This window comes from Ornithodoros turicata, chromosome 9 (assembly GCF_037126465.1).
Source record: "Ornithodoros turicata isolate Travis chromosome 9, ASM3712646v1, whole genome shotgun sequence".
NCBI classification, from domain to species: domain Eukaryota; kingdom Metazoa; phylum Arthropoda; class Arachnida; order Ixodida; family Argasidae; genus Ornithodoros; species Ornithodoros turicata.
In genome coordinates, this window is record NC_088209.1 from 20,472,727 (window position 1) to 20,493,315 (window position 20,589).

The following is a 20,589-nucleotide window of genomic DNA, read 5'->3' on the forward strand; positions in this document are numbered from 1 at the left end:
GCTTTTACCAATCAGGAAAAAGGATGATGTCATTCAGGACGGTGATTGGCTAAGAGCGTGCTATGTGGTGAAGTTATGCTTTTAGGGTGTACTGTACACAGGATCGTGCATCAGCTTCTTTAGTCACTGCTGTCTTCGTCGCTCCCTTTCACCTTTCTTTCCTTCTTTTTTTTTTTGTTGTTGTTACTTTGAACTGAAACTTATTGCTGCCTTCCCCAGGTATGGCTCTAAGCCCGAAGGGTAGCCTTCACTAGCATCACAATCCATTACAACAGCAGCAACACGCACAAAATTTCACCACTGTTTCAGCGCACTATGACCTTAGGGGTGCGTGCGCCATTTAAACCCAAATCATCATCATCATCATCATCATCATCATCATCACTACAACAGCGCAGCAGTGTCATGTCGACTTGCTATGGGAGCCGTGGAGAAATTCTATTGTTTGCTTGCTTCCGCTGCGTACACTGCAGTTATGCAGTAAAAGCACGCTTTACAGGAGACCGTCGGGTTGGAAGGACCACGTTTTGCGTGACTTCCCTGCCTGTTTGTGTAATGGAGTATGCGTTAAAAAAAAAAAAAGCCGCCGACACAGACGCACTGTCAGCTTGTTGAAACGAAAGACACAACGTTGGGAAGTTAAGGCTGTCAGCCAATGAGAGCTAAAAGTTACAAAGTTATATATAGATATTAAAAAATGCAAACTTATGGACGCCGTGTCTTACAAGCGCTCCAGCCTCTCAATAAAGATAAGCGCTCTCCTTTATTGCATCATGGAAAAACTCCGGACAAGCTCCCGCAGATGTCGCAGAGACATGTCCATGCTTTTCCCCCATAGTGCTTTATGTTCGAGCTTATTGCAAATTTTTCTGTGCGGTATCAAAGGACCGTGTTTCTGCAACGTCATGCAGCTTGTCGCAATTTTCGGGTATAATTAAATGGTAAAAGCATCCATCCTTCTGTTTACCAACACACAAGCTTTCATCCAGTGGCCCATATTTCATCAGTTAGTAACTAGGCTACGAGTAACTTTTAACTGCAGCCGGTTACTTTTATTTCAGTAACTAATTACGATAGTAAATCACGTTTCTATGAGGGCAACTTGCAACTGTAGCTATACGAGAAGTTATTGCTCTTGGTGCAGGTAGCTGTGAGATATAACTACAATTAAATCACTCAACTAGTACAGCTTGGGACAAAAGTTTACGGAACATCGGGTTGTCGCATTTCTCCATTGGAGGAACACCCTAGCAGCAAGGAGGAATGGACACACATACTGAGAGATGGATATAATAGCCGGTCACCCGTTTCTTATTCGATCTCTTCCTGATAGCTAGCAGGGGGCCGCTCTGATAATGAAATACGCAAGTGCCGTGTTCCGTAAACTTTTGTCCCAAGCTGTACGCAGTGGTTCCCAAACTTCACTGTCCCGCGGTCAGAAAATATAGACGACCTCTTACGCGTGCGCAGCTGCGGAACAGTTAACGTGTATTCGGTTTGAAACAAACATCGGTTCGGTTCGAAATTCCAATATAGAATTCTGTGTCCGATTCGTAAATCGAATCGAATATAACATTATACCCTTCGGTACTTGAAAAATTCGAATATTCGCGCATGCCTAACCCCTGGAGATGATGTCCCCGTATAAAATCGTCGTAACATGTCAAGATGTATCATACCCAGATTTTGTTATTTCGAATATGCACCGCTCGTATAGAATAACGGCTCCAGCAGCCACTCAAGATACGATGTAGCGAGCTTACACATGCCTTTCTCGGCAGAGAAGTCCCGCAGAACGCGTGTGGACGTTGGCATGTTTATCAGGTATTATATATTTCTTTCTCTCTATATATATATCTTTCTTTTTTCTTTTTTTGATCGCCCCTGGAGTAGACATAGAAGCGCTGGGAGAATCGCGTAAGAAGGAAATTGAGAAGAAGGCACGCGAAGCGGGTAATATTTACACGATGCGCGTGAAAGACCCAGAAAAACGACGCTAAAAAGAAAACGGGGAGCGAAGTGTCGTTGGTTGCGAACATTCAAGGGAGGTAGTACGCCTACAAGGTCAGATAGGCAAGAAGGGCAATAGTATAGAAGGAGAGACAGGGTTCGGTTTATAGGATATAAAATGCTCGAGCCGATTTCGTTTGTTGATACTTGATATTGTAGTTTGCATTCGAAAAAAAAAAAAAAAACGGAAAAGTTTCAAGGACGGCATTCGCGAACAGTTTGAAATGTATGTTTTGACTATTTGGTTGATAGAACTTTTCCTGAGGGAGATGCCTGACCGGAAGAAAACGCGCTCTGTTAAAAATTGAAACATATTGACTCTCTCCTGTTTTGTGAAAGCATGCGTATAAAGACATGGTCCAGCTTCTCAACGTCCTTTGGTCGTTTTACGTAGAGCGGTTGTGCGCTCCAGATGGTGTTCTTACTGGTATTGTGTTCTCCCTTTCAGAATGGCGTTATAACCTTCAAAGAGTTCATTCGGGCCATCTCCATAACCACGAAGGGGAATATAGACGAGAAACTAAACTGTAAGTATTCATAAAAGTTGAAGTTTTGAAGCGTAAAGATGCTACAGGAGCTACTGCAACGAATAATAATAACAGAGACCACAGTAATAATGATATGACAATAATAATATTGTGAAGAGGTCATGCAGTAAAGATAACGAGGGTTGTTAACGGGAGACCAAGGCCAGCGAAGGTTAGCGTCAGTTCGGTTACGATGACACGATAACGATGGTACTTCTTTACCGTATTAGCAGTAACAGTATCAGTATCAGTAATCAGTTTAACATTGATTGATTGATTGCAAACAGGAAATATGGAGTTGTGAGGAAAACATAAGGAAGAAATGTCAGCTACGAGATAGACAATTCCGTAAACGACAACAGGCAGTAAAGTGAGACAATAATTAATTATTTATTTGGAAATACTACTGGTCTCCAACTAGAGGCCTAAGTAGGAGTGGTACAATTCATCAACAAACATATACAAAGTAATTTGAGCACTCAAGGATCATAGATAGAAGCTAGTTTAGACACGAGTTGATCCATTGATTCAGAGGAGACCACATCATCCGGTAAGCACGTTTAAAATTTAAACGCATCGACTGTATGTCTTTATATAATACCTGTGCGTGTTGCGTGTGGGCCTCCTGACAGGGAACTCTATATATCGACCCGTGTCAATATTAATTTTTTTCATTCAACCTAAGGCACAAAATTTCTAGCTTGGCTATCTTGCGTCTTACCTGTCTCAAGCCCTGCTTTTTCATAAAGATCAAAAACAGAACTAAATTGCCTATACGCGTTAAATACGTATAAAACGCGGCGATCTCTTCTGAACTGCCTCCATCCGAAAAAAAAAAAAATGCAGCGTGCTGATTGCCCATGCAGCCCATACTGCCCATGCAGCGTGAGGATCTTCCAAAATAGGTCTGATATATGTTTTATAAGCGGTTAATTTAGATTCCCAGGTAGCGTGTTTTAACGTGGCAGCTTGTTTATACAATTGTTTCTGGAGGGCTACTAATCATTCAGAATGAAAAGAATGAACGTTATGTGTTCACACCCGCAGTGCAAAGATGCCGATGCGCATGCTCTTTCCAGAAGGAGCATCCGAGAGCAATTTCTTGCTTCACAACAGACGATAATTGTGTCTCAGTGAAATGCTGAATAATTCAGCATACTCGTGTGCGGGTGCATTGTTAAGCTTTAAAAAAAATCTAAAGCTTAAAGTGACAGTCCGGTCGAAAACATGGGTCTGGGAAACACCGTCTTATGATTTCTAATACTCCTCACAACCGCAGGGCAAAATATTTCAGAAGAAATCGTATCGCGCGATTTATAATCGACTTTTCTATGCCGCAGTTGGTCCTGAGAAAAGGCCGCAGCGAGCTCTCGCGTGACGTGCATGAGAGCAAAGTCGCACGTGACTTGCGCATGCCTGTTTGCGCGATAGTTGGTTGTTGCGTGCTAGTATTCGCCCATTATGACGATTTTAGTAGTAATCACACGTTACCACGCGTCAAAACTGGCTTCCTTCCTGAGGGATACCAAGCTGATATACCGTCTCTAAAAACGCATCACAAGTGGCCCTTTCACCGAGTATTCTTCAACACCTTAGTCAAGCATCCCCACAGTGATTTTTATTTTCTTTTTTATTTTCTGGTGTTCTACCGCTCATCGCTCAACGCTGCTTATCGCTCATGGCTCAACCTTTGATTGTACTTCACTGCAAATCCGAATCTACAGTCCTGTTTTCCCCCGTTTCTTTATTTTTTTTTTTTACGGATTTGCGTTAGTCGTGACGTTGCCCGCCTTGCGAGGCCAACTACGGCAAGCAGTTACACCACCACCACCACCACCACCATACCACGTTATGCAGAGTAACATCAATGTAAACACAGGTATCATGACGCAGCCTATGGTTCAGGACACTCATAGAAAAAAACGCTTCTCTGCAATTCCAGCAACGGTGCAGTCCTGCGCCCCACTGTGTCCATTGAGGACGTCATGCTCACGTGACGGATGAAGTACATAGAGGATCCTTGGGGCAAGGAATATGCGAGGGAGAAAAACGAAACCGGATGTTTTCAGTCGAGTGGTTTTTATTCGGTGTCTCAAAAACCACGCCGTTTGGTGTGCTGAAACTTGCCACACAGCACGTAAGCCTCCGTGGTCGTTGGAAAAAATCAACTTCCGGGTTAAGTTCATAATGAACCGTTAAACATACAGAATATAACCCGTGATAATTCGTAGTTTCACGTAGCGACACAACTGTGATCATGGCCAACGCCACGCACCGGTCGGTCTGTTGATTGCGTTCTCGACAGGGTTCCCGACCCGCATCCGTGGGGTGAGCGGGCAGCTGCCATGTTTATCCGTTTCCCTTTGCGACCGGGTTTTCCTACCCCTTCGTACTTTACCGTCACTATTTGCTCTGGAACCTCTCAATTTCGGGTTTTCGACCACTGTCTTTGTACGAAGGGTTGCTCCTATCCATTCTATTTTTTCGTTTGAAGTGCTCCCGCTCTCCGTCTGGAGGTTTGCTTCTGGATGGCCCCTACATATCGGTGCGGTACATGTGTAACGGTCTTATTTTCGTGTGTATGTGTGCAGGGGCGTTCGATCTGTACGATCTGGACAACGATGGTTTCGTGACCAGGGCGGAAATGCTGGACATTGTGACCGCCATCTACGTCTTGCACGGAAAGGTGGGACCCGCCGATACTACGGGCACGGACAACCCTCGGAAGAGGGTTGACCAGCTTTTTGCCAAGCTGGACACGGTACGTACACATGCCATTTCCCAGTGTCCTGTCGTTGCGTGTGTGTGAGTGAATGGGTGAAAAGGAGCCTAAAAGGTGGAGAAAACACATGGAGATCCTCTTTTTTTCCTTACAAACAAACAAACAAACAAACAAACAAACAAACAAACAAACAAACAAAAACATGGAGAAATTCGCACCACCAACGTGGAAGCCCACTACTCCGTACCACGTAAACAGCTGTGAGCACATGAACGTACAAAGACACTTGGAGTGCAAACACTCGGATACGGACAGTGACACAAAGTCACAGCGGTCAGAAAGAGAGAGAGAGAGAATAAAAAAAGGAAGCAAAATTAGGAAAAAGGAGAGGAACATCACAACCAAAAGTAAAAAAGAAACAGGAGAAACAAACAGAGAACCAACAGTCTCTGTTCGAAATATCGGCGGCTCTCGCCCTGAGGCACTTCCCTTCATACTGCCTTACCAGTTCGCTGGATGTCTACCCGTCTACAACGGAAACAGAGGCGTGTAAATCGTTACAACTATCGTTTTTCCATGTGTAGTTGATTGATCTGCTGTTGTTTCCAATATGCCTACGCGTGCCCTCGAGGATATTTAGCATTACAGTTCTTCGTAAGAGAAGGCATATGACACGTCAATAGGGCAGTAGTCATCGGTAGTTTGTACTGTTATTTTGTTTGCGTGCATATTTTCAATTTAAGCTCCTGTCAGCGTTCTGAAGTCACTGGGCGCGTTAAGTAGCGACCCCAGAGTTGTTCTTAACTCTTTTCTTCTTTTCCTTTTCTTTTCTTCTTTTCCTTTTCTTCCCTTTTCTTATTCTTCTTTTCTTCTTGTTTCCTTCCCTTTTCTTTTCTTATTTTTCTTTTCTTCCCTTTTCTTTTCTTATTTTTCGTTCCTTCCCCTTTTCTTATTTTTCTTTCCTTCCCTTTTCTTTTCTTATTTTTCTTTTCGTCCCCTTTTCTTTCCTTCCCCTTCCCCCTTCTTTTGCCTTTTTTTTGTTTGGAATAGCAAGCCGACCTTCGTCTGGCTGGCCTTTCCTTTCTTTTTCTTAATAAACATATCGCCCCCCCCCCCCCCCCGAGTGAAAAGAGTCGATATTCCATTAACTAAACGGCCACGCACAGTTGAGGGGCGAGCTACTCGAGTCATACGCGAGCCACGCGGACAAGGAAAATGACATTACCGTCTACTGGCATTCGGTTCGAATGACATTATTTACGGAGATCCTGCTACACGTCATTGTCTAATGAGATGCAATGTCACTTGGGACTTGTTTCGTCGAAAAATGTTTGAGAAAGCTCAAAGTTATCGAGTCATATTGGGTTGCACAGTAGAAAGTGGTTTTATGCGAACTAAAATTGTTCGATGTTGTTAAGGTTCTGGGCCCTTGGACACCCGACAATCAGTTCCACGCCATACAGGCGTTTGTGCGATTTTGCGCATACTCCAAGTTGATGGACACAGTGTGACAGACAGTGTGTGTGGACAGTGTGTGTGAGCGACTGCGACTGAGCGTCTTTGTCACTCATTGTTCTTTTTGTAGTTAGCCATTTTTGTTTTTCTAAGTGGTCCGGAGTAGCCGGCTCTCGTATTGAGTGCCTATTTCTCCATTTCTTTCTTATCAACTCAACTCAACTGCAATGTGAACCAGAGTATAGGCATTTCATTGGCGTATAGGTTGTGGCGAACTCAGTAAGCAGAAAATGGCATTAAGGCAAATGCAAATTAAAACTGTCCGTGTGGCACGGCGCGAATGACATCACAACTTAACCCAGTAAGCTCTTAATGCCATTTTTCGGGTCCGTGTGGCAGGGGTATTAAAATTTCTGACACCATCTCAAAAGCGGAGTCACGGAGCCAAAGAGACGGGGACCGACGCGAAATGACGTAGTTCCGCCAGTTCGCAGACGTGTTTTGGCGCATGGATGCCGGCCCTGAGCTGCACGGCGATACCTAGAATGACCTGCACGAATTTGCAGTGGTGAACAATGCTCAAAGTTCTTAAAGGAGCATGGAAAAGACTTGGAACATATATTGATTTACGCCATCATATGAGCATACTACCTTCAGGAACCGTCACGCAAAGTGTTTCCTTGGGGAAGTGCGAACATACTGAAAAAATTGCTTCTGAAGAGAGCGTGCAGCGGCGGCGACCTCGCCCCGCGTCGGCATTTGGCAGTGCGGCTGTGGTGGTCGACAGGTTCCGACGTGTCTGCGTGGGCCCACCATGGGTTATGATAGCTGAGCGCAGGAGGGGCGGTGAAAGAAGGCTGCGGGACGGCGCCGCCAAGTTGAATCGGAGTAAGCCCGAAGGGCTCGTGTGGCTGCGAATGCTGCCTCGCGTTAGCGTTATGTAGTGTCGTGTGAAAGGTCGTTGAAGAGTTATGTAGCGTTGTGAAGGGGAGCTCCCAAAGGGTTTTCAAGTTTTAATGCTAGCGCATGTCTGTCTGATCCATCGAAGGATCGACCATGATTTTTTGTTCTCGAGTCTCTCCATGCTCGTTTAAATTAATTGATCTATCAGTTGACCGATCCACGTCGGGAAACTTACCACCACTGCACCTACGTTGGCGCACTTAGCTAAGTGCTTCGGTGCTTGCATCCTTGTTCGCGTGCTTCAGAACAATAGTCGTCGAACTCGTCATGTTCGTGTTTTCTTTCTTTTTTTTCTTCGCTTAGCGACATGTCGTCTTACCAACTATCCCACCTCTCCGAGTTAAGAACTTTGGATTTGGAAGGATTTGAGCTGATGCGAGCGCTATTGCAGAACGTAACGACTCAGACTTTCGCTGAAAATCAATTTGTTCAGTGCTCTGCTTTTAAAGATCACGCGCCTGCAGTGTCTGCCAAGCAGAGATATTTTTGCCCAGTGCAAAGCCAGTCAAGTGTTTTTTTTTGTGTGTGTGTTGTTTGTTGTGTTTTGTTTCTTTGAATTTTTTCTCTTATATACATATATTCCATACATATTGTTTAATGTTAAGTGAAGAGACTCAGAACACGAGAGCCGCCGATATTTCAAAAGGAGACTGTTCTCCCGAAGAAGAACGGAATACCGCAATGCCGCCGAGTCTGTGTCTCTTCTCATTAGATTTCCTTTTCCGTCCGCTGCCTTTTACTACATTTTTTAACACGTGTGTGAGTATCGCAGACTCTACGGTGAAGCACCAGATGTCATCAACATCATCATCATTATCATCATGAACTTTTTGTTCCGCTTCTGTGCGCGCAGTATGCCTATGTTATGTGCGCTACCAAATGGGGAGACTAAAGTGCAAAAATTTTTCCGCCCGGAATGGAAGATACCGCTACGTTGACACCAACACAAAATGAAAAAAGAAGGGATAAAATTTTTGCACTTTAGGGCACCCAGTAGTAACGAATAACAAAACGAAGGTACGCTACGAAGTTCTCATTTCTAACCATGTCCCATGACGGCCCGCAGGATGCAGACGCCAGGATCAGCCGTGAAGAATTCTGCGAGGGGTTCAAGACCGATCCCTGGATCCGTAAAGCTCTGCTCAACGCCGTCAACATGTCCGAACAGTCCCGAAACCTACGCAGTTTCTCGACCACTTCTTCCGAGTGATGAATCTTCTCGCATCTTCCTTCAAAGGCTCTTCATTCATTCCCAGTGGAATATTCTTCTATATTTGCAGCTCACGTAGAAACGGACTTTCGTCTCTTGTATAAACTCTCATTCTTGCCGGTCTCTGCTATAGATACACATTCCTGGACGCCGACCGTGCGAAGATTCCTATACTTTCTCGGTACTCGATATAGCACCCTAAAGGTACCGTACAGCAGGTGAGGCGTAATCTCATAAAATGTGTTAATTCAACAGCGCAAGCCCGGAGGACCATAACGCCACAGTTTTCATCCCAGTCACACTCATCTTTTTTCTAGAAAATCAAAATGGAAAAAATTGCGGTCAACACTGTGCCGAAGTAGACGCCAACTTTTGATTGCCCGTCAAGTAAGGTGGCAAAGCTACATTGCAAGCTCGTAACACTGTGTCTAACGCAGTGGCGTCAACGATGCGCCGCGTGCAAAAAAAGAAATCACAAGATGCCCCCCTTAACTGAATGGAGTCTCACACCATGCGCAGCCCCGCCAGGTATAATGCAATTTTGAGCGAATTTTTAAATATTTTAAAATTCGCTCAAAAGATGTCGCTCTAAAAATTTTAGGGCGACATGCCACGTGTATGCTCTACGGTACCTTTAATATTCCATTCTGTACAGACGAATTGTACCCTTCTCTCTCTCCTTCAGTGTCTGTGCATCTAGAGTCATGTTGTTAAGGAAACGCAACAAAGGGCCTCGCCGCTTCAGCTACCTTAAAAAAAACAAAAGAATAGCTCTCATACGCAACGTTTGGAGGGTCTTGTAATGAAGGATGGGAAAGAGGGACTTTGTACCCCAACTCTCTCTCTCTCGTTTGAAGACTGTGTACTGTGCCGTGCAATGCTGCTTAAGGGAGGAATGACTTCAATATTGCAACGTGGAACATAGCCCAAGGTTATGCTGAGATATGCGACCGGCTAAATGTTCCGAGTGGCTAAGTTCTATTTGCTGTACTCGAATTAGTATTGTGCCCGTTACCTTTGTATGAGACCCGCTGCTGCACTGCAAAGTAGCGTCACTACAAAATTAAAGAATAGGGAGTTTTAGGAAATATTCATCAGAAAAACCTTACGTGCAACGTCACCGCGCCGTTATTATCTTCGGAAATAATAAGCGAGCTTCAGTTACATCAAAAAGTGTTCACGATAACATGATACGCCAATCGCCATGTTTCTTTGAAGTGGGTCACATCACATTGCTAAGCTTCGATTTGATAACTTCACTTATCGTATCGTTTTCTTAGGGCTCCTTCTGATGTGCTAAAACTTCCTCGTAAGCTCCCTCCGGTTACGTATTGCTGTCAGTCAATCAGATATCAGCAACGTGACGTCACCCACTCCAAAGGAATCAAGAAATTGGCTTATGATGTTTTCGGAAACGTTTTCGTGAAACTTCTACGTTTTCCTAAACCTTTCTAGCAGCGAGGTTTAGTGCATCGGAAGAATTCCACGATAACGATACGATAAAGCAAAGGCTGTTATCAAATCTAAGTTCACCAATGTGGTGTCATCCGCTTGAAGGAAACAGGGCGATTGGCTTTTGTATTGTGGACTGATTAGATAAGTCGCAAAATTACCCAAGCAGCACAATGTACTGAAAGTCGAGTGCAATAGGGGTGGACGGGTAGGTGGAAGGCCTTGAACAGACCTGTGAAACTAAGGAGCGCTGATAAGACACGTACCGTCCACCCCCATTGCACTCGACGTTCGGTACATTGTGCTGCTTGGGTAGTGAGCCCACCCTCCTTAACGCTTTAGCCTGTGGGCTCGTTGGATGGCTAGGGGGCGCCCTCGCTCACTGTCATGAGTGCCACCTGTGGTGGCAAGGATAAGTTATTTCCAGCATTTGTTTCAGTTATTTCGCAGTTTCCTGCAGTTATCAGGCACATAACTGCACATCAGACATTGTATACATTCACTGAAGTAGGTCGAACACAAGACAGAATCCACGTGTGACGTCGCCAACATCGTCATCTACGCTTGTAGAATATACTCGAAAACTTTTCCCCCGCCCGCCACCAGGGGAGAAAGCCGGTGCCAGTGTCGCCGTGCTAAACTCTGGCCGAAAGTCCCTATGTCCTTAACTTACTGATTCGCTTTATTTTCCCCAACACAGTCAACAACTGAGGCCCGTTCTAAAACTTTGTCCAATTGCTTTTGCACTTTAGTATAACACTGCATCGTGTGCTTCAGAAGAGTGCCAACGCCCCTGTGCTTTACATTTAACACACTCCAAATTTGACGATTGGCTTATCCTGTTTTCGGAACTGTTATCGTGAACACCTTCCGATGTACTAAAACTTGCTATTATCTTAATCTACGTCATAGTGTGCAACGCAATAATTTTTCGATACCACAAAATGCGCGATGCGGAGTTTGCCGCCACGCGAATTTGTAGCAGAAATACTTTTTCCGCGATGAATCTAAAATGTAGCAGGATGGCTGCTTCGCTACTGAAAAAAAAAAAAAAAAGATAAAAATAATAATAAATGTGGAGCATGGTAGCGGCGCCTCTAGTAGCGACGCTATGTACAACACTGACTCGAATGCGGCTTGTTCTCAAAGCATGACAGCATATAAAACGAGGTTACTTTTACTGTAACTGTGGGCAATCATAAGAAGCAATACGAGAAAGAAAATAGGTCGAATAAACAGGACACTGCTCAACATAGCATAAAATCTCTGAAGGTTACACGTACAAACCTTCTTTGAAACTTTTCCTTTCCTTTTTTTTTTTTTTTCTTTGCCGACGGTAACCTTTTCACGTGTTTTCGAACAATCATTCGATTTAGCAAATGTTATAATTTTCGATAATAAATAAATTTCGCAATAATGAATTTCGATTTAGCAATATGACGTCGAAGGATAAGGTAATATCCATACTCCCGAACGCGTCATTCAAATCACCAACAATAAGCCTCAAGAACACGTCCAATCGAACACGTCTTCTTGGTCTCAAGCTTTTGCAAACCAATGGTACTTTGTAGTGACTTTCAACAAGCAGACATTGTGTGGCGCTGACACCACTGTAGTGTTATGTAAGTTCATTTCATCACTAATGCAAATCTTCTTTTTATGACCTTACCATTGATACCGCTAAGGATCTCTCGCCTCAAATGGTGATTTTTACGAGGAAAATGTTCACGACTCTTTTTTCCTTCTATTGAAGTTCAATAGGAAAGGTCACACGCAATATACTTGTCCTTAATGTAAGGCGTGTACGGGCTTGCAGCAAGGCTCGGTGTCCTTAGTTTCTGTATCCTTGAGAGAGAGAAAAAAAAGAAAAGTGTAAATACGGAAGTAGGGATAACCTTGTAATAATACGTTCGAACTTTCAATTAAATTTAAGTTTATTTTCCTTTTGCTTGAAAGCGCTAGTAAGAATCCAAGGAGTCTTGACAAAGGCTCCTCTCCCAATTTACACTGTACAGCAGCAGTTACAACATGAATACACAAGCAGGTATTATCTTTATCGAGTATTTATCAAGTCTCGCAATTATCTCATAATACAGGTGTGAGGCTCTCAATATCTATTATTGAATATATTGTATCTTTCGCACTGTTGCAAGAACAGAAGGAATGGAAGTTTTTTGTTGGGCGCTCGTATGTAAACGATATTTCAATGACGAAACGTTCCAACGCGATTTGCTTCTGTCCCACGTGTCCTCATTCAGGATGCCCATGGGGCTTAATTTGTGTTCAGAGCGATGAGCCGCTTAGTGGTGCTATCCTTCGCTAGGCTAAGACAGCTGCCACGCCTATTGTTGACAATGTTTCACCAATACCGTTTCTTGTTTCTTTCCTCATGAGTTGAATGGCATGTATAGGATGTCTTTGGAAAGAGTGGAGAGGTTATCATGGACAATGGATCGCAGAAGAAATTCGGGCTGTCGAACACTTTCTGAATAATTTACTTGCTTAACAACTGCTAAGAACTGAATGACAGGTATCTTTATGGTTAGTACAGTCTGATGAGCTTATGAAAACGTAACCGCAGTGCAACACATAAGCGCAATTCCTCGTCCCACTGTTGTCTTGGGAAAGATAAGGTCATCGAGTGGTACTTCAAGGTGGAACTTTACTTTAAGCGCGTATCCACAAGAGCGACATTCGTGCGGAATATTCTAGTGGAAGATAAAAGCACAAACTGTTCACGGGGCGGAAGTTCCGCCGCGTTTTATGCTGTGCATTCGCACGGCGCCAGAATATCGGGAGCGGCGTACTGGGCACATAGCAGACGACATCATCGGATCTGTCGTCTGCTAACGAATATCCCCCATGATTAGAAGAGCACGAAAAGACATGACATGACATGTGGAGTACTTGCGCTCACGTGGTAGCAGAAAGCTATGACGTCTTCTGCATTCTCTCCTGGAGTATTCTCTCCACAGGCCGGTCGCTGTGGCATCGCGCGACGTAAACCCCCAATTATTATCTATTATTAAAATCCTGTAGTATTATGTGTAATGTCGTTCGTGTGAATACTCGGTAAGTGGAACTTTAAAAGTTCAAAAATTCAAGTTCGAAAAGTTAAAATGAGATAAGTAACATTTTTTTGTTATCATAATCCAACCCCGGTCAAAATTTAGATGCCGTCAGTCAATCTCCGGCGCTTCCACGAATTTTCAAAAGAAGCCGCAAACCTCCATCGTTCCGGATTTCTCGAAGAGTAGGCAACGTCATCGAGAGTTGACGTCTCCCCCTCTCTCTCTCCTAGCAACAACGCGAGCGTCTTCGCTCACCGCCCAACGTTGGAAGTCTGCCTGCAGCTGTGGACAGGGGACAGAAATTGACGTTTGAGGAGCAATGTTGCCAGATGCATTGCAGATTGGATACCTAATGAGGTCATACGTCTAAAAACTAGGAATTATTTTTATGGTAGTTCGGCGTCAAATAGAGACACAATATTTTTTTAGATTGGAATACACGTGGTTTGCAATGACTCAATTTTGGCAAGATTTTTGAAGATACGTGACTTAATCCGTGGTGGCACATTAGAAACGGGACTCCCCCATAACACCCCAACACACGGGCAGTCTTCAATCATCATTGAAACTAATGGCCATTGAATCAGCACGTAGCGCCACCAAGCGTGTAACGTCTCAGCCTCTCAAAGGGCCTTGGTTCCATTGTTTCCTGACAGGTTAAAGCATTACACACTTGGTGGCGATACACCATTCAATGACCACTAGCCATTGGTTTCAATCATGATTGAAATCAATGACACCAAGCGTGTAACGTATCAGCTTCTCACAGGCCCTTGGATCCAATGCTTCCTGACAGATTACACACTTGGTGGCGATACGCCATTCAATGACCATTGGCCATTGCTTCCAAGCGTGTAACGTGTCAACATCTCAAAGACCATTAGATCCAATTATCTCTGACAGGTTGACTCGCTAGACGCTTGGTGACGCTACGCGCATCTGCAATGGCCGTTGATTCCAATTATGATTGAAGACTGCCCGTGGGACGGAGTATAACACTCTTGGAAACAACAGCTGCACTGAATGATACCGTTCTATTTCTGGATCCGTTGAAGATGGCAGGCGTTCGCCTTTTCGTGGCAATTTGGACGCATGCCAAATTGCATTGCCATGTCAGGAAACGGCGTACGCAACGCTCTCTCATGAAGCTGTATCATTCGGAGCAGTGTCGTGCGGTTCTGTTCTGTTCCGTTCGGTTAAGTTCTGTTCCCAGTGCGCGCAGGTACTGTAGTTAACCGAACGACTCTGGCAATTTGTAAAAGCTTACATGCACTGATTCGTTTCGTGTGCTAGTAATGCATGGAACGGAATTTAGTGGGAACCGGAAATTAATTTATGCTGCAGACATCGTTGGAACGGTGCTTCCTTTCATCCTTAATTAAGACACTATAGAGGGAAAGAAAACGAAGTGGAACCGCTACATAGGATCTAACGCGCGTTTACGAATGGAACAATAGGTGCCTGTCAGTAAACAGGAGCATTCAGCCTTGCTTCTTTTTTCTTTTTTTTTTTTGTTGTGCCATTGTCTCAGGCCAATTTAATGAGAAAACACACTGTAAAAGGCCATCAATAACGACAAACTTTAAACGCGACAACTAATCCAGCTGAATAAATTATAGTAGAATGCGGAAAGTTCACGCATATTTCTCTTGCGGAGCATTGATCACAACATTGCACTAAAAAAATCAGAAACTTGCAAAGTAATCAACTATGAGTAACCCACTTTCCGCAATTAATGACGTTCTCTGTAACCAACGGCAGCATGAATTACTTTCGATGTTATACGTAATTGTAATGCACTTTGAGTAACTTTTTGAATCACTGCATACGATTTGGGATTCACGTTCATGTGAACCATTTTTACGATGTCCACGGTTCGTACTCACTTGCGAAAGATGGGGCCACTTTCGACGGTTTTCCTGTGGCATTCACCAAGTCATCTTCCCCTTCAGTGATATTACCGTATTGGTATCGCGTTCCTTCAGGGAAAAACTTACACAGCAACAACAATGTACTGAAAGGAATGTAGCTCAGTGTATCTGAATTACTTTTCAGAGTGGTTAAAATTGACACAATGATAGCTACCGGTTTGTAATTACCGGTTTGTAATACTAAGTGAAATTTATTTCCTTTTAAAGACATATAGTTGTACTACTTCTGAAAAATAATATTTATAGGTCTACTCATAACATGAAAGACCCATGCAAATATTTCTCATTATTAAATTGCGAGAGCGTAAGCAGGGTAACTATGTCAAAATCATCACGAATTCATACCTGGGACAACCGCACACGCACCGATACACAGCACCGTGTAACTATTAATCTCCAATAGGTAGTTGTATAAGGAGACGTTTCACGCAAAAAAAGAAATCCGCGCGCTTTCTTGTTTTGGGTGATGTCCCAATATTTGATCCAATATGATTCCTTTCCTCTAATGGAATATAGAGGGTGATACGAAGAGGCCTTTTAGTGAAGGAGATACTGGCCCGACGCCGTTGGTCGTAAGTTACGTGCTGCTCATGCGTTAATTTCTCGGCCGCGAATGCATCTGTGCTTTCCGCGCACGAATGCGATGCTCCAAACAAAAGTACGTGTAACGCTGGGGATCTAGCAGCAGATGGCACGGTCCCATTCGCATCTTCACTGTGCCTTTCTAGATTGTTCTGTCCCGTAGTTACAGGTTAGTCTTGGTGTTCGTCGAGGCTATACGTTTATATATTTCGCTTGGATGAAGCGTGCTGCGCTTGCTTGCACTTCAGCTGATATGCAGCTAAGAAAGCAACCTGCCGAATGTAAGCCGATATCTATACGTTTCTTGTACATGTCTCATGTATTTGTCTGTTGAACGTGCACACATGGTTCGTTACGTTTTAGTTTCCCTACACAAGAGGTTTGTGTTTCCTTCATGACGGTGATATGTATCTTTTTTTTTTTACTATACTTTTCACCGAATGACATGCACTTGACAATGGGTTCGGATTTGCAGCAGAATTTTATTGTGCGTCAGCGGGAGCAGCGAATAAAATCCTGAAAGCCGTGCTTCAAGTGGCTTTTTATAAACGAATGATATTTATTTTATTTCGTGTTATCAATAAACCACGCTCACAGAGTCAGTACACAAAATATAGATGCAGTCAGTGATGATTACGCACAGAACCCGCAAAATTTCTGCGAGCAGCACATATTGGCCATACCGGTCCAGTATTAGAACCAATATCGGACCAGCATTGCCCACATCCAGCTAGTATTGTGGCCATGATGTTGTGCTGCTTGTTATATAGTTTCGGATCCTCCCGGCGCTCTGACATCTGCGTTCGTCTTCGCTCTCCGCCCCACGTTGGAAGAATATTGCGGCACAACGCATATACTCGGTCGTATCCTGAGGGCGGAGTTTCATGCTCCGCCGTGGGGCACTTTAATGCCTCTTCCACTCGGGTAACTTCAGCAATGGTCTCTGAACATGCCCGGAGCGCCACCTAGCGTCTAACGTGTCTACCCTTCAGGGAGCATTGAATCTGATGCTGTTTGAGATGTTGCCCGTTACACGCTTGATGGCGCTACGCATGAATATTACCTTTGAACCTTATTGAACAGGACGCGCATGTTCAATGTAGTGCCTGTGTACTGAAAGGGAATCTGACCCTTAGGAGGAGAGTAGAAACGAGGGTCGACCTGTCAATCAAACTTCGGCGCACTACATTGGTTGACATTTTCCATGGGGATCGCCATGACACGAAAATTTCTCCAAAATGGAGGATGGTGCTTGGAACGGCGAAGCGGAGATTTCGTGACCAAAAAATTTTCACAGGCTACTCTAATTTCATACTCATGTACGCAACTGCAAAATGAGCTTCAACTTTCGTTCCGCCATCATTATTTACGCCAAAATTTGATGTTTCGTAGCTAACATTAGGCATAGTTAAACGAGCACTGAGGTGACCCCTAAATTTTTTTGTTTTATTTTGCGGTGCAGAGTGTTCTCCAACGAATAAAATGAGTTCCCGCGAGAGAACGATGAGCTTAGGTGACCTACGGAGCGAGCGCGAGGGCTCTGCTCTCCACACCTTTGAAAGATTCTCCTCCTCGTGAAAAGAGCGCATCGCAGAACGAGAGGACGTCGTGACGTATGCTACTCCTCTCACGTGACCAGTGACGTACAGCGGCACAGCTCAAGCATGTGTAAGCGGCGCGTGAGCTTCGAAGGAAAAGCAAAGAAACAAGGCACGGAGCCTCCGATACGTCACGCAAGAATCGAGTCGGCCGTCTGCGGCTGCTTTCTCAGATTATTTTTTTTATAAATTCGATTGTACAGCTGTAACGCTCCGCAGAGCGAAAATATTTTACATAGTGACTCCTGGTGGACAGCTTGACAGACGAGGAAGGATTTCGAGCGAAGTTAAATGTCACCTCATTGTTCCGTTAGACCGCGATCCGAAGAAAATAGCAAGAAAGACGCCACTGATGCGGAAGAGTTTGCATTATATCATTGAATTTTATTGATACATACATCTTTGCGCATTTTTTGTTCAATCAACTTACGTTACGTGATTTAAAAGTTCATACCGGCAGCCGTCTGCTACGAAGAAGCGGTTCTACCGCCTCTCCTGGCCAATCACTCCTGTCACCAACCATTTCTGTAATTCTGAGTCTTCCCAGCATGCCTCTCTCCATACAGACGGCATTGATAAAAGTGGGTGCAATATCCGACGTTTTGGCTTATCACAGGTGATATCCGTTTCAATCCAAAGCAATCTAGTTTCTCCAAAATGGTGCCGCCCAGTACATAAGGGTGAGGTGTACGCACTCGACGGCCTGTAATAATAGGGAACTGTATTTCGACCTGTAATTGTGATTCTTCTTATATGTGTAGGATTATATTCTTAGTGGGACAGGACCGTATCACGGGGATCGTCCTCACGGTCCAATCGAATTTTGTATTTTTCGCCTGACACAAATAAAATGAATCTTGAATCTTGATTGGCTATATACCTCAAAACGTGCTTGGAGACTCAGGTACATGCAGGTCCCATTAATGGCCAGACTCTCTTTTAATACACAGAACTGCTCCGTCGTACTGAGTGCACTTGCACTAACACGAGCGTGAAGGATGTATTATTCTGTGGCGTATAGTCACAACTATAGGGCAAATGACAGCAAATTGCTGTCATCAGCAAAGTCTTATTGACAGTTATGGTTGAATAAAGAAGGCCTCATGTAGGTTGTAAGGGATGCTGTGTGAAACATGGAGGATATTTTAAAAACGGGCAGTACTGACGCAAACCACGTCACTTCTCAGCGCTGCTTTAGCTAGGGACGTCTTGAGGTCGATCGCATTTCAAAGAAGTACTTCGTTGACTAAATTGAAATTGAAATTCAGATATGAGCCATGTAGAATAAACCTAATGATAAAGCTCATTAGAAGAAAATATCCTTAGACGAGGCATTCATAGTTCACGCATGACACAGACTAACTTGATAGAAAGTACCGTGCTCAGGGGTGTTTCTTTGTGGAGCTACGTACAATATTGTCAGCGTTTGTTATTTCAAATTAGTTAAATTATGCTCGCGTTTGCTTGCTACCCATTTTTGTGCTCAACCCCAACTTCGTCAGTTTTTTACAAATATGATCTTTAGAGAGTCTCCGTCCGCGTTCGTAATTAGCTGGCCGACTCCATGGTTATGCCATACGGGCAGCGCTGTCGTGGCTCTTTGACGCATAATAAGCAGACAACTTGCACCGCATATTTCAGTGAAAGTCGCATAGGACTTCGAGCGCCCTCGCGGCGTTTGCAGCTGGAATGTTGTCAATGAAACCTTTCTGAGTACAGCTCAAATGAGGGGTGGCCGCAATATCACTCAGAGGGAAACGACGTTAGCCGCATCCAGGGAGTAGACGTCGTCACCATTTTTTCGGCGTGTTTCGAAAGGACAATTAAGAAATGCTGTGGCCTGCCTGCCATAATTTGCGTGGAAAATACAATGCCTTGCGTGAAGGAGTAATGGCATACAGTCGTTTGGGACGGTTTAGAAGGCTTGCCTCTTTAAGATCGGACGGTATGCTGTGACGTCATTGACTTTTGTGAACCCCAAAATGTCTCCCATGCGAATACAGCCGCGTGATTGAACAAGAGCCGAAGCTTGAATAGAGTGAGAAAACGAAAGAGAGCTCTAACAGTTACTGTGACGACCAAATTCCCACATGGTTTTTCGTGCACGCTTTCCTTCCGCTATCAACGCGTACTCCAAAACTTCATTGTATCAGCTGCCGTGTATGTTCCTTGTTTTTGTAAATATTATTAAAGAGGCGCAAAAGTGCAAAAAGTTCTCCGCGACGAATGAAATATTTTGTTACTTTGACACAAACATAAAAGGAACGGGATTCTGGGAAACCGCAATTTACGCTTTCCCTCTCCGCCTCCTTTTCAAGAAGGCCGACACTGCGGAGGAGGACGACACTGGTCTGGTCTGCTCTACTATAACGTGTCCCGCCACTTCTTTTTGTTTTCTCCAGTGACATAGTGGCACGTACAATATTGTAGGTAAACTTGCCTTCTATGAGGCACGAAGTATTGCTTCTGCTTTTCTCTATGCTTTTCTTCGCTGCTTCACTTTCAACGTCTGTTACACTATATAGAGCTGACTGCATCACTAGTCTTCATTGTGCTCTGTAGCCCTGATACGACACAGCGGCGACTTCCATATAGACAGGAGTTTGTACCGGCTGTATTCTCCATTCAATATAGCCCGAAAGGGTTTGCTCTTACAATATTTCATCACGATATAACATTCCTCAGAAGGTTAGTGCTGGTGTCATGACGCAATGTTATGCGCGAAGGAAATGTCACTGTGTCATTTTCTAGATCATTCCACGTTTCCACTCATGCGCCATTGTTTCGGTTTGTGATATACTACATTTACCGGTTAATAAATTTATTGAAGGATTTGCTGGGCATTACATGGTCCTCATGTCTGTGTCATTTTCTCCGAATGATGGACTCAACGATTTCAACAGATACGTCTGGTATCAAAGGCGGGGACGCTTGCGATAAGAAGTGCTGGAGGCAGTAGAGGTGCCAGCGGTCCAGCTACGGACGTACCAGCAGATATACATTTACCCGTCTCTGGTCGCGACGCATGGAGTTGTCGTGACGCCATTTGTTGTTGTTGTTGTTGATGA

General features: G+C 44.2%; 1 protein-coding gene across 3 annotated transcripts in view; it reads left to right on the forward strand.

The window, feature by feature from the left end:
- The window catches only part of LOC135368310 (frequenin-1-like), a 209,234-nt gene extending 188,861 nt beyond the window's left edge, over positions 1–20,373 (forward strand). For all 3 annotated transcript variants that reach the window (XM_064601499.1, XM_064601500.1, XM_064601501.1), the window contains exons 6-8: positions 2,459–2,537; positions 5,129–5,298; positions 8,744–20,373. In XM_064601499.1, the coding sequence (XP_064457569.1) occupies positions 2,459–2,537; positions 5,129–5,298; positions 8,744–8,887 (393 nt within the window). In that variant the 3' untranslated portion in view covers positions 8,888–20,373. The remainder of the gene's footprint in view (positions 1–2,458; positions 2,538–5,128; positions 5,299–8,743) is intronic.
- The last annotated feature ends 216 nt before the right edge of the window (positions 20,374–20,589 follow it).